Below are 15,554 nucleotides of genomic sequence, written 5' to 3'. Positions count from 1 at the left end.
TATACGGCCCATCGATATTGTAAGATTTGTGAAACGTCAAAGACTGTCATGGCTTGGGACATGTCCAGATACAAGAAGATGCAAAAACAACAACAAAAATATTACAACGGAAGCCGAAAGGAAGGCGAAAAAAAGCAAGACCCAGAACGAGATGGTTGGATGACGTGAGAAAACGACCTGAAAACCATGGACATAAAACAATGGAGGAGAAGGGCACGAGAGATACCTGAATGGAAAGACATAGCCAGAAAGGCAAAGACCCATCCTGGGTTATGATGCCAATAGAATAAGAAGAATATATACAACTCATCCATGTACTATTCTTCTTGATGCCTCACTTGTTTGGCTGACCTTATCTATTATAATTTCGTGTCCAAGGTGTATGTATTTATCAACAAGTTCCACTTGTTGAGTCTTTCTGCGTTTTTAAATTACTATTGGGGACGAGGTTTGTTTTGTATTTTGTTTTGGAGATCTTTATTTTTAAACTCAATTCTCTGCAGGCTCTTTCCAGTTCTTCTAACATGGTGTTGATTTCGCCTAGGTCATCCCCTATCAAAACTATATCATCAGCATAACTCACGTTTTTTTTTATTTGAAAACTTGCAAATTTACAATCTACTCTGTACAAAGGAGTAATAAGTAAAACTGATAAATTATGTAATATTTTGTAGGTGTTGCCGGCCAGTACCGGTTCACCTTATCCACCACTGTATTCACTAACACAAATGTCACTCACACAAGTCTTCTGGCCACTGTTTTTTGAGTCTCCGAACTGGTAATGGACGATTGGAAAGCGTGGAAATCAGCTCGTTGTTGTGATTAATACTTCTTTTTGGCATTAATCTTTTTGGATTAATACTCGGCAAACGTGGCGATAGTTGTTTCGTTGGTAGTTGTTATATCAGCAGTGTATAATAAGTACAAAAATGGTCCCAAAACACTGCCTTGGGGTACTCCTGCCCTTATGAGTTGGTAGCTTCTGTTATCTTTTTCTATTTTTTGACATCGAAATGTCTGTCGGAAAGGTATGATTTTAGAAGTAAGTAAATCTGGCTCGGCATGTTTGTTTTTAGTTTGTATAACAGCCCTTGGTGCCAAACCTTATCAAAGGCTTGATGAATATCTAGAAATGCTGCAGTGCAAATGTTCTTGTTTTCCAAACCGTCTCTGATTAAATTTACTATCCTATGGCATTGCTGAGTTGTGGTGTGTTTTTCCCTAAAGCCAAATTGATGATTTGGTATTAAATTATTTATCAAGGTTATACTATTTATTCTACTATGCAGTAGTCGCTCAAATTTTTTAGAAAGTATAGGCAGCAGGCTTATAGGTCTGTAAGAGGCAGCTTCTGTTGGTGGCTTTCCAGGTTTGGCGATCATGATAATTTCAGCAAATTTCCATTGCGTTGGATAGTAGAAAAGATGAAGAATTCGGTTGTATAAATTAGTGAGAAACACGATAACTCTTCTTGGTAAATGTTTGAGAATTTCTCCCACTATTAGATCATAACCTGGAGCTTTATGGGAGTTGATTTTCTTTATCTCTTCCATAATTTCTGATGGAGTAATTGATCTAGCAGGTGGTGATAGTTGACAGGGAGCATCTAAATAGCTGTTTATTTCTTCATCTTCGAATAAATCGAATAAGCATAAATCACGTGATGGAGTCTTTTCCCGTCGACACTTATCTCTTTATAATCACGATCAAGGGTTTTAAAAGCACATTCAAGGGCAGTTATAGAAAGCTTTAGTGATAGCGTCTCACCTTGTCTGACACATCTTTGAATTTTGATTCCGTTACTGTTTTCGTGTAACTTTATTAAGTTTGTCAAGCAGTCATCATACTATGACAAATTATGTATCTATACAAATAATACTCTATTTGGATCAGATTTTTGTCTGCAGTCACCTAAAGTCTGAGAAAGGATATGGTGAAGAAGGAATGGCGGTATTCCAATATTTTCTTTGATGCTACTGATAGTCCAGGAACCGAAGCTTTTCACCTCGCAATTTTTACAGAATGGATCGATTTGCTTGAAAATTTGAGAATAAGTAGTGGATAGTTCAAGGAGCAAAATCTATATGATGCCGAAAGGCGCTTTTACCATGGGGGTGGTTGCTACCCCATCCCAGGGGTGGAAATTTTTTATTATATTTGACCTCAAAAGTTGACAAAATCGTTCATTCTAAGCAAAAAATGTTCTATACGTTTTTTTGATAAAATTAATAGTTTTCGATTTATTCGCTATCGAAAGTGTTAGTTTTATATCGAAAAAATCAATGTTTTTCGATAATACTCATTTACGATTCACTCAATTTTTGCCGTAATAAAAATTTTATCAAACCAAATTCTGAGGAAATAAATAACCTACAATTTCATATTTAAACATTTTTCGTATCTCTGATGCTAATCTTTCTATTCTTAAGAAAATGGCATTTTTTACCAAACTACAAAAATTCCTGATTAGCTTTTAACTCCAGTTTATTAAAAACCAATCATTCTAAGCCAGTCAAACTTCTAGACTCTATTAATAATACATAAATAAAGATGAACCAACAAGGCCAATGACTAAAAACACCGCTAACTTACATTATTATGCTTCCAATTCGATTTCTCCTTTTTTTTTTTCAAAAAATATATTGATTTTTTAACCGTAACTTTTTTAATTTTTTATCTTAGAAAGTTTGGTAAAAAGAAGTTTAGTAGGATTTTACAAGATATACATTCCTATTAATATTAAATCTTTCTAAAATCCTCAGTCGCAAAAAGAGGTGACTTTGAAAAGGTTGGTAAAGGTGGTTTTTGCATGTCATTACAAGCTTTAATTGTCAATAGCTCATTTAATTTTTGCCGCAGATAAATATTTTTGCAAACCAGGTTCTTGGGAATTAAATAAGCTACAATTTCATATTTAAACATTTTTTCGTATCTCTGATGCTAATCTTCATGTTCTGAAGAAAAGGCCATTTTTTCCAAACTACACAAACACGTTATTCACTCTTAACTCATTTTTTTTAAACTGATCATTCTAAGCCGTTCAAACTTCTAGAACCTATTAATAATACATAAATAAAGAAGACCAAATATGGTCAATGACTAATTTTAATTAGGGTGGTGATTAAGAGGTTGCTTCCGATCACTTTTTCGCTGAAAAAATAGGGACTGGCATTCTTTTCAATAGAAGTCACTTAATTTTTGGGCTAGAGACTTTTTTTATTTCTGGAGGTAGACATTTTTAAATACTTTAAATTAGTTTGTTTTAAACAAGTTATCCTCGAAAAATGCATAGTTTTCCCGTCTTTTGACTTTGAAACTACAATATTTAGCATTTGACGAAGAAGAGCTAACATATAATAAAGTATATTTTTACTATTGGTCTTGAAGAAAATTAAAAAAACCGGTTTTGTTTATTTTTTTAAAAGGTACATTTTTGTTAAGAAAAGTTGTTTTGATAAATCCAAAACTTTTGAAGTTATTAGCAGAAAGCTTATTAAAAACATTAATTTTTTCAATATAAAACTAACACTTTCGATAGCGAATAAATCGAAAACTATTAATTTTATCAAAAAAATGTATAAAACGTTTTTTGTTTAGAATGAATGTTTTTACCAATTTTTGTAGTCAAAATATAATAAAAAATTTCCACCTCCGAGATGGGGTGGGAACCACCCCCATGGTAAAAGCGCCTTTCGGCATCATATAGATTTTGATCCTTGGACTATCCACTCATTATTCTCAAATTTTCAAGCAAATCGATTTATTCTATAAAAATTGTGAGGTTTTGTCCTATTTCAAGCTTCATTTCTTGGACTATGAAGAATCTTACTAATTAATGTAAATTATAATGTGATAGAAAAGTTTCAGTTCGTCGATTCATAAATTTTTGTTCTTTCTGGCAAATAAATCTTGAATCTATGAAAAATCCTAACAACTAATCTATAAACATTTTACAAAAATTACTATTGTTAATTTTTCAATTATTTTAAGTACCTATTACCTATGTTTGTTTATAGTAGGGTATAACTAGACCCAAACCCAGACATCCAAAGTGAAAGTTATCCTCCAACACCAAATTGTTCTATATGGTCCACATAATGTTCAGAAAAAAGTCACACCACAGAGAGAGGGGGAAATCGGTATATTCGTAGTTTTTACGTTTTTCGTAAATATTTCTAAAACTATACGATTTAGCATAAACAACCTTCTATACAAAAATGTTCTACATTAAATTTGAAATAAAAAAGGCCCTATGCATAATCCTTCTAAAATGAACGGCTTCAAAGTTACTGATGTAGTATAGTATAATTGGTCCAAAAAAGGCCTAACCTAAACATCCAAAGTAGAAGTTTTCCTCCAACACCAAATTGTTCTATATGGTCCACATATTGTTTAGTAAAAAGTTACACCATTTTGAGCGTCCGGTTTGGGGGTGAGATGGGGGAGAATTCGGTAAATTAGTAGTTTTTTTAAGTTTTTCGTCAATATTTCTAAACAAACTTCATGCTTTAGCGTAAACAATGTTCAATACAAAAATGTTATACAGAAAATCTAAAACAAAAAAGGTCCTATACATAATTGTTATAAAATCAACAGTTCCAGAGTTACGGAGGGTGAAAAGTGGAGGTTTTCGATACTTTTTATATTTTTTGGGCAATTTCCTACTGATTTTCTTTAACAGGATTGTGTTTTATAAATCAAATTTGCTATTTCAGTGGCGATGGTATGTTAGTGATAAGCCCTTGAAGAAACGTCAATCTCACCACCTAAAATCATCATCAATTGCCCAAAAAATATAAAAAGTATCAAAAACCTCCACGTTTCACCCTCCGTAACTCTGAAACTGTTGATTTTATAATAATTATGTATAGGACCTTTTTTGTTTTAAATTTTATGTAGAACATTTTTGTATAGAACATTGTTTACGCTAAAGTATAGTTTTAGAAATATTGACGAAAAACGTAAAAAAAACTACTAATTTACCGACTTCTCCCCCATCTCGCCCTCAAACCGGACGCTCAAAATGGTGTAACTTTTTACTGAACCATATGTGGACCAAATAGAACAATTTGGTGTAGGACGAAAACTTTTAATTTGGATGTCTGGGTTAGGCCTTTTTTTGGACCAATTATACTATACTACCTCCGTAACTTGGGAACCGTTCATTTTAGAAGGATTATGCATAGGACCTTTTGTATTTCAAATTTAATGTAGAACATTTTTGTGTAGAAGGTTGTTCATGCTAAACCGCACAGTTTTAGAAATATTGACGAAAAACGTAAAAAACTACAAATTTACCGATTTCTCCCCCTCTCCCCCCCCCCAAACCCGACGCTCAAAATGGTGTGACTTTTTTCTGAACATTATGTGGACCATATAGAACAATTTGGTGTTGGAGGATAACTTTCACTCTGGATGTCTAATGTCTGGGTTATGCCATCTTTTGGATCAATTCTATCATACTATTAGTGCCTATTACCTATGTTTGTTTTAGTACCTATGATCTATGTTTGTTTCAGCATCCATATTTCCCTCACCTGGTTCCTACTGGAGTAACCCAAGCGCAAACCTCTACTCCAACATAGCAGCCAGCACACACTCAATCAGTCATCATGCAGGGCCGCATCTAGGTGCACCTCCTCTCGGCTCTTATCCGCACTACGCATGACCTGCTTCGAGCTCATCATCAGGATCGGACTGGACGAAGAAACTTACCATGTAGAAAGTAGGAAGTCCCTGAGATGAGTTAGTTCTAACATAATTTAAACCACCGACCAAAAGTCGGGATTTAAAAGTGTTATAAAAAATGTAACTCAAGTTTGCGGAAAGTTGACAGGGCGGGAGGTTTAAGGATTTGTTAATTTGCAAATTCTGGTAGAAAAAATTGTTTAATATTAATCGATAATGTTAATTAAGAAAAAAGTCATTTTCTATTAAAAATTATCAAAATGTTGATTATAATTTTAGTCGTTTTATGGATGCTACATTTTTTAAAGTAAGTACCTATATTTACTAAACTTCTTTGAGAATAATACTTATTTCTCCCTTTAGTGTTTTCAGATACAATATTTTCAATATTAGAAATATAGCTCCTTAAATATCTGTGATCTTAAAATCTTTATTACTCTTGAATTTAACGGTTCTAAAACGATTCACGTTTGCATTGGTATTGATCACTTGATAATCTCCACTTACCATCTTCGCTTATTTAGGTCTTTCATTTTTAAAGTAACTTATAAATTTGTTATTTAATAAAAAAAGAAGAGTTCATATTTATTTTATCACGGTTCTTGTTTATTTTACAGTTTTAATCGTTACAGTAGAATTCTTTCTTATTTTTCTATAGTGGACTCAACTAGAGTCAACCATTTCTCTTCGGCCATGATGGTTGGGTGAAATGCCCATGCCATGAACAAAGTTTTAATGTGTTTGTTACGTTTGTGAGGCTTTGTTTTCAATACAAGCCTTATTACAGAGATGCAGATACGTCAATTGCGACGTATGCGTATGTCTGGTTGATTACGAGAAAGGTTTGATCGAGTACAGCACGCCAAGATGATGCAAATACTAAAAGAAGCAGGAATCAACAACCAAGATCTGAAAATAATTAGAAACCTTTACTGGAATCAGACTGAAAACCTCAAAGTTGACGGTGAATACACCGAAGATGTGAAAATCATGCGTGGAGTGGGGCAAGACTGCATTTTGTTCCCTCTAATTTTCAATATTTACCCTATAACTACCTCGGCACCATAATAAATGAAGAATGGACCAACAACCAAAGCTAGATCAACCTTCAACCGTATGGAGGCCTTATTCAAGAGCCACAACCTTTCTCTTGGTACAAAAGTAAGAATGCCAAGATGCTACGTCTTCTCTGTCCTTTTTTATGGTGTTCAATCATGGACCTTGAACGAAGATATGTGCCGAAGGCTATGAGAAGGTTTGAAATGTGGCTATATCGGAGAATTCTTAAAATCCCATGGACCGATCGGGTCACAAATGAGGAGGTCCTTAGAAGAATAGGGAAGAACCGAGAGGTACTAACCACCATCAAATCTCGAAAGTTGGAATACTTTGGACACATTATGCAAAATGAATTCAGATATTCGCTCCTACTTTCCAAAAAGATTTGGAAAGCGACGTCCAGGAAGAAGAAGAACATCCTGGTTAAAGAACCTCAGAACCTCAGAAGCTTTTCCGCGTTGCTGCAGATAAAGTGAAGATTGCCATGATGATCGCCAACATTCGTCACTGATAGGCCCATCAAGAAGAAGAACGTTTGTGAGGCCGTTTTTTCATATTTTTTTCTGTTTAGGGTTTGCACGGAGGAAAACTGAAATACATACGCATACAAGATGCTCACGCATATGACCAGGCGCATATGTAGTGGTACTTCTTTTTACAATTTTCTTACTTCCTTGATTGATTCAAGTGTGTACAAAATTAATCATTCTTTCAACTAACCTAAAAGAAATTGGGAAAAACATTGTTCGTTAAATAGACAAACTGCAGCTGTGTGAATACACCATTCTTTTTACTTTCCTATTGTCCTATGGATTATTTTTTCTAAGATCTTCCTTACTTACATAGATAACATTATTGTATCTTGTATCCCAACTGGGCATGATCCACAGATTTTAGAATAGTACGATACTTTTTAGTTTTCTTCTAAGTGTCTTAATAAAGTTAAATGTTTTATGGTAGTATTTGTTTCCCGCTTAGATCAGCTTTGTTTTTTCTTCTACTAATACCTACGGTGTCAAAAGAAGTCTGGTGGGACTCATTCCATGTTATCGAGCCCTAGGTGACCTGGTACGCCGGAGTATCTCCCAAAAATTTTCTTACGCATTTAAATTTTGAGAGCAATATTGCTTTCTGCAGGAATATTCACTAAGACTCGATGGTTTTATATTCTCGAGGAGACTATGGCATGACTTCAGAAGTAATGGGAATAATAAGTATTCTCCAATACCTTTTTTTTTATCTTAACACCTCTAAATTTGACGACTTTCTCGTTGTATTTACTACGTATATTGTTGTTGTTCGGTATCAACACAACAATAATTATTGCTATTTGTCTAGTTGGTTTATTAACAATTATGATTTCCGGTCTATTATGTGCCGCTAATTGATCGGTGAGCACAATTCGGTCCCAGTATAGCTTGTAGTTGTCATTTTTATGCATTCAGTCAGGGACGCATTGATAATAATAGACCAGGGCGCATCTGTAAAAATATTAGTACATTTCGATGTTGAGAGGTGACTCAAATTTTTTTGCAGAAATTGCTTGAAAATAACTCAAATAATAATATTTGAGTTATCCTCCCTCTCAAAAGGGTCCGGAACATTGTTTAAATAATCAAAATGTCAAAAAATGAAGGAAAAATTCGATTTTTTTCTTGGTTTTTTGATTATAACTTTAAAAGTATTCATTTCCGAGAAACGTTGTACTGACATAAAAGTTGACTAATTAAATTTCCTACAATATAGAATTGGTTAAAAATTTAAAAAATGGTCACCCTTGTTGCAAAATAGCAGTAATTGCGAAAAAAACATACAAAAACAAGTATTTGCATTTTACGTTTTTTTTTATGCTACACTTAGGACCTTCATATTTCACCCAGAAAAACTTTATGATACAGTAAAACAACACTGTAAATTTCATTAAGATCGGTTCAATAGATTTTGCAAAATAAATTTTGCAATCCGGCTTTCGCAAAAAAATTCATTTTTTCAAAATGTTACAGGAATGAAAATAAAGCAAATAGCAAGTTGAAATTTTTTTTACTTATAGAAGTGTACTGTAACTTTCATTTGCAATTTGCAAAACTAAAATCGATTAACTACCACGGCGTCAGGATTTTTTTTAAATAAACATTAATTATTGGTGCTACGCGCAGGACAGCGGATAGTTTGCTCTGATTGGGCATTCCAATGACCTTTGATAATGATTGATACATTTTAGTTTTTATTGCATTTCGATATAAATAAATAAATTTGTTTATTGCAAAATAAAAACACATACTCTCTCCTTTGAAATAACACTTTTTTAGCAAAAACTTTCTTTGTTCATATATTTTAACTTTTAAACTAAAAGTTTATTATTTTTAAACATATGCAACTGTTTAAACAATATTTCACAAACAATAATAAAATTAGTTTGATTTTTGTGGAATTAAAATATTAAAATACAACAAAATATAGAGTAAGACAATGATATATTAGATAAAGATTGGAAGAAATTTTGGTGGAAATCAACTTGTGTGAATCGAACACCGCTGTCCTGCGCGTAGCACCAAAAATTAATATTTACTTAAAAAATTTCCTCACGCCGTGGTAATTAATCGATTTTAATTTTGCAAATTGCAAATGAAAGGTACAGTACACTTCTATAAGCAAAAAAAATTCAACTTGCTATCTGCTTTATTTTCAGTCCTGCAACATTGAAAAAAAATGATTTTTTTTTGCGAAAGCTGGATTGCAAAATTTATTTTGCAAAATCTATTGAACCGATCTTAATGAAATTTACAGTGTTGTTTTACTATATCATAAAGTTTTTCTGGGTAAAATATGAAGGTCCTAAGTGTAGCATAAATGGTTGAAAAACGTAAAATGCAAATACTTGTTTTTGTATGTTTTTTTTTCTCAATTATTGCTATTTTGCAACAAGGGTGACTATTTTTTAAATTTTTAACCAATTCTATATTGTAGCAAATTTAATTACACAACTTTTATTTCAGTACAACTTTTCTCAAAAATGAATAGTTTTAAAGTTATAATCAAAAAACCCATAAAAAACATCGAATTTTTCCTTCATATTTTGACATTTTGATTATTTTAACAATGTTCTGGACCATTTTGAGTGGGAGGATAACTCAAATATTATTATTTGAGTTATTTTCAAGCAATTTCTGCAAAAAAATGTGAGTCACCTCTCAACGTCCATCTCAGAACAGATGCGCCCTGGACTATAAGGAAAGTGGTTAGTTTGGATAAGTCCAAGTTTGTTGGATAGTTTTTGATGAAGAATCGTTGAATTAAATATTTTATAGTTATAAATAATATTGTGTCGCATCCATAAAAAATATATAAGTCTAGGCATATACAGAATAGATCTCAAAAAACTGTTGAAATAGTAACGGTGTCATGTAATGTTGAATTCCATTATATTCTCTTGTACTGAGTACCTATACAATAGTCAATCGTCAACTCAACTTTATGAGCAAAAAATGTATTATATGAAATGTATCTATAAATAAATTCACAAATCACAATATTCCGTATATACATAGGCAATTTATGTTTCTCTAAATATCGTCATAGATAGACCTGGATCTCGCGTACCAAAAAAAAGTTTAGTAATGGCAAGCTGAAAATTTGTTAATAGCTTGACGGTGTCTATTTTGTGAAATTCGTACTTTCTGGGAGTGCAGTGCGGTTAAGATAGGAATGCGCTTTTGCCGGATTTCACGGCAAGCGATTAGCGGCACAAACAGGCCCAAGTACTAATAGTCGGATAAACTTTGATGTATAGGAACACTGGAACAGGGGAAGTTTTACTTGTGGAACGTGATTTTAATTATGAAACTTGTCATTCTGACAAGTTTATGATTGTAAAAACTAGCAGTTTTCCGTTTATGTTTGTCCGACAAATATGTAGGGTATTTTAAGAAGCCCGACACGTAGAACATGTCAAATTACAGGAATTATATTGGTGATAAATAGCAGTCTGACTTTTGCTTGATAGTTTAATGAAAGGGTAACAAATCAATTGGAAGTTCAGTCCGACAAAATACATGGGACGTTTTCGTAGTCTGACGTTCGAAACCTGTCACCTGTTCGTTCCACAATTAAAACTTTCCGTGTTCCAGTGTTCCCATACATCAAAGTTTGTCCGACTAGACACCGTTAAGCTATTAACAAATTTTCCGCTTGCTATTAATAAACTTTTTTTGTACGCGGGATCCAGGCCTAAGACCTGAGATTTTCCATTTCTAGTCAGTTTCTCCAAAAAAATGTATAGTTTAAAAAACGGTAGCAGTAAAACAGTGCAATGTTTTTGTATGTAAATAAATTTAGTAGAAATGTGTAAAAAGGCAAACAACCGTATAATCGGTAGTCTGTGATAACATTTTAACTACGTGTTTTAAATTTGCAATATATAGATATGTATTTTTGATCGTTTTTATCAACTTTGTATTTAAATAAGCATTCCGTTATACGTTTTAGTATGTATTTATTCCGTTAGGCATGTTTGTCATATCCGTAGAAAAGCGTAACGGTTTTAAATATAATAATACTCTTAATAATAAACTAATTGGGACTTTAACGATGTAATGTAAAATAAGACGTCTTATTGAAGCAATCGCCATAACAAACGAATCTTTAAACAAACGCACGAATATTCGCGATGAAAAACAAAGTATCTGACCTGTGGTGGAATAAATGTAAACTACTATAAGTGGTATAAACAAACCAGAAAATTGTTGATTTGAATGGAATTTGGTCAATATTAAGAAATTTTTAGTAAATTTTAGCAAAATTTCAGCATTATGACTACATTAAAATATTTTAAATCAAATCGGTATTCTTCTGTTCCTCGATTGAATGTTTGTTTATACCATTTATATCGGCCATTTTCCTGCATTCGACCTGCCCTCTATATTCCGTTTCAATCGCGAATAATATAGATATAGAATACCACAAGAAATTTTAGAAAATTTACACTCACCGGCACAATTAATCCCCCACCTTGTATTTCTGTCAATTTGCGGATCACATTTTATGAAAGGTACGGTGAAAATTACCTTTGAGGAAAAGAAAATAATAAAGCGATTGAAAAAAGAGCCGTTTAACAAGGGATGCTTAGCAAAATTCCAATGTTAAAAATCTTCGAAGAAAATTCAAACAAACATAATTTTGAAACTAACATAAGGATAGAAAACACTGACCTCAAACTTATATATCCAACAAAAAGTAACAGTGCGATTCTAAAATGAACTGCACGAGACCTACAGAGTCGGAAAAGGAGTTAGATAGGGTTGCATACTGTAACCAGCATTATTTAAGATATATAGGTACTCGGAAAATATCTTTAGAAAAGCCTTGGACGAATCAGAATATGGTACACTAACTAGACTAATAAATTTATTGTACATTTTTTCTTTAAAATAAGAAGATTATTACAATAATCGCTTTTTTTAAGAATTAATAATGCCATTTGAAAACTCTTCATAGATGAAATTTTCTAAACTTATATTAATGTTCACGTATTTTTAGGGATATGTCAAACATTCAATTAGATTATTTTCAAATTTTATGCTACTTTGTTGTACATTATGTAAATGCAGCTATTTTATGTTCGGACCCAAAAAATTATAAAAGTTAAAATGAATATACTAATTTTAATTCAATATTAAACAGGATGTCCCAGAATTGTTGCCGCTCTGCTTAGATTTCATTAATAGATGGCTATTACACATCGGAAGTTAAAAGCGTATAGATGGCTATTACACATCAGAAGTTAAAAGCGTACAATTTGTCGAACATTTATCGGCAGTACTTTCATATATTTTTTATTTAACTAAATAGTCATGTATATTTAAAAAAATCTTCCTTGTTAAAAAAGTTATTCCGTCATATCAAGTGTCTACATGAAGCTAAAATCAAATTAATTTTGAGCTAGTTAGTGTTCACCCCAGCTTCCTGAAATTTTTTTCAACATTGTTAATCTAGGAAACATGAGTTCCTTATTCGTATTTTTGACACCTTTTTGGTGTCAGGTAATATTCTGCATATACCATAGCAGCTTCGCTATTACTTTTTATATGGCACAACTTGCCCATGAACAGCTTCCCAGTGTTTTCTTAAAATATTTCCCAATATTAAGATATAATATCCCTTCTTCATATAAATATAAATATGTTGTTGGCATATATGGCCAATAATTAAAGCAATAATTCAATAAAGAACAGGTATCGAGAAATTGTACATTCTTTCTTTTTAAAAATGAATAACCATTTTCAATTTCGTTGCAAAACGAAAACACAGGGAGGCACATATGCTGCTCTCCCTGATCTAGCCAAAACAAACCCCAGCGTGCAGTCCCGAATTGCAACGAACGAAATGGTATAGATGCCCTAGCGGCAACTGCTAGCAAAAGACTAAGTTTTCACTCTAATGGCATATAACATATCCCACCAGAATGAAAACAATGGGAACCTTCTCTGGTTACACCTCCGAGGCTTCTACAATTTGCAAGCCATACGGATGCTGAGACTAAGGAAGATGAGGGAATTCTACAATTTACAATTCACGTCACATCTGCTCAGCGCGGTAAAGTTCCAACGAGATTGGTTCCCTTCATACTCCACACAGAGTAAATGTAAATCAAAAATTAATAACCATTTTCAATTTCGTTGCAAAACGAAAACACAGCCGAACCATATTCCAGTCCAATCAGAGAGTGCTGCAAGCACCTCTACCGGTTTCGAAACTTATTAGTCTCTCATCAGGAGGCACATATGCTGCTCTCCCTGATCCAACCAAAACAAACCCCAGCGTGCAGTCCCGAATTGTGCCTCCTGATGAGAGACTAATAAGTTTCGAAACCGGTAGAGGTGCTTGCAGCACTCTCTGATTGGACTGGAATATGGTTCAGCTGTGTTTTCGTTTTGCAACGAAATTGAAAATGGTTATTCATTTTTGATTTACATTTACTCTGTGTGGAGTATGAAGGGAACCAATCTCGTTGGAACTTTACCGCGCTGAGCAGATGTGACGTGAATTGTAAATTGTAGAATTCCCTCATCTTCCTTAGTCTCAGCATCCGTATGGCTTGCAAATTGTAGAAGCCTCGGAGGTGTAACCAGAGAAGGTTCCCATTGTTTTCATTCTGGTGGGATATGTTATATGCCATTAGAGTGAAAACTTAGTCTCTTTCTTTTTAATTTGTATCTAGTAACCTCCTGGACAGAACTACAACACCATTGGTGTCAATTTTGAGACAATCTGTATTTTGAAGAATACTTATACTTCTTTAACATCAAACATAAATTTCCCAATATGTGTGTTATTTAAACCTATTCTTGATTTTGATTCAATTTATCAATAAATATACACTGATAAACAATTTCTAGGTTTACAAAAAATACATTGAGCTATGAAATAGCTATTTGTATAACAAGGGAGGAAAGGGCTACTTTTCCTCCCGAGAATGAAGTTTACTGCCCGACGCGTAGCGGAGGGCAGTAATCATTCAAGGGAGGAAAAGGCACTTTACTCCCATGTTATACATATGGTTTTTCCACCTTCCTCAAATAACAAGTCATGTTTTCATTTTTACTTAATTTATTTATGTAACTAACCAACAAAATTTATTAGAACTAAAACTAACAAGTACGTACAATATAACTGTCAACTGTCAAATATAAGTCAAATTAATAATGTAAACATTGTTATCAAAATAACAATTTACTGTTTTTTACCATTCTGCAAAATACAGAGTGTTTTATAAATAAACGTTAAAATGTATAGAAACTTACGTAATAGAAAATAGATATTGTACAGGGCGTCAATAAGTTACATTTCATGAATGAAATATCATGACGTCACTTTTACTTTTCCTCCCTAGGGAGGAAAAATATTTTCCTCCCTAGGGAGGAAAAGTACAACTTTGCTCCCTACAATCAGGTCCGGAAAAGTATACTTTCGGTAGAGGTAGGTGGAAAAATTATTAATATCATATATTTTTGTAAAATTGTTAGGTAAAGAATTTATAATTTGAGATGTACAGGGAATGTGATACGCAGTAACGACAATCGTCTTATAAACAATAAACAATGTGTTTTGGGAAAGGCCAGGATGGGAGAAGGTATGTAGGACGCCATAGAAAAAGGTGGAAAGATGCAGCCAGAGAAAATCTGGAGAAAATGGGAGTGAGACAATGGGAAATATTGTCACAGGACCGAAAACATAAAAGGCAATAGTAAACGCGTCAAAGATTCACGACAAATTGTAACGCCATTGATGATGATGAATGAAATGCATTATCTATAAGGCTTTTCATCGATTGTCAGTTGTTTCGAGCTTCTGTCATGTGTCACATAATATTAATATATCTACGCCATACGTCTTTGGTTTGTATCATTGGTATATAGCAATAACGTATGACGTAGATATATTAAAATTATGTGACACATGACAGAAGCTCGAAACAAATGACTGTGAATGAAAAGCCCTATCTGACAAGGATTATTAACTTGAAAAGTTGATTTCACTTTAAGAGCGTAGACGCAAAATTTCGGGCCAACGCTTTTTAAATAGATTCATTTTTTTCGTATCCTAAAAAACTAATAAATATTTTTTAAAATTTAAACGCGAAATGAAAGATTACATTATTACCGAGGGCTGAAAGTCCCTTAAAAGAAACAAAAAGTTTATTTTGAATGAGATATTTGAAATTAAAAATCACACTAATTTTTTTCTTTTTTGACCCCCGTAACTTATTAAAATAAACATTATAGAAGTTTTCAAAAACTTTCAGCCCTCGA

At 33.0% G+C, this 15,554-nt stretch overlaps 1 protein-coding gene across 1 annotated transcript in view; it reads left to right on the top strand.

Moving 5' to 3' along the window:
• Positions 1-8,502, top strand: part of LOC126881093 (DNA-binding protein D-ETS-3) — a 231,279-nt gene extending 222,777 nt beyond the window's left edge. Inside the window, exon 7 of the mRNA XM_050645133.1 lies at positions 5,520-8,502. Coding sequence (XP_050501090.1) covers positions 5,520-5,668 — 149 coding nt within the window. The 3' untranslated portion in view covers positions 5,669-8,502. The remainder of the gene's footprint in view (positions 1-5,519) is intronic.
• Positions 8,503-15,554: the final 7,052 nt, after the last annotated feature.

The sequence above is a fragment of the Diabrotica virgifera genome, chromosome 3 (genome assembly GCF_917563875.1).
Source record: "Diabrotica virgifera virgifera chromosome 3, PGI_DIABVI_V3a".
NCBI classification, from domain to species: domain Eukaryota; kingdom Metazoa; phylum Arthropoda; class Insecta; order Coleoptera; family Chrysomelidae; genus Diabrotica; species Diabrotica virgifera.
This window is presented reverse-complemented; position numbering and strand designations above follow the sequence as displayed.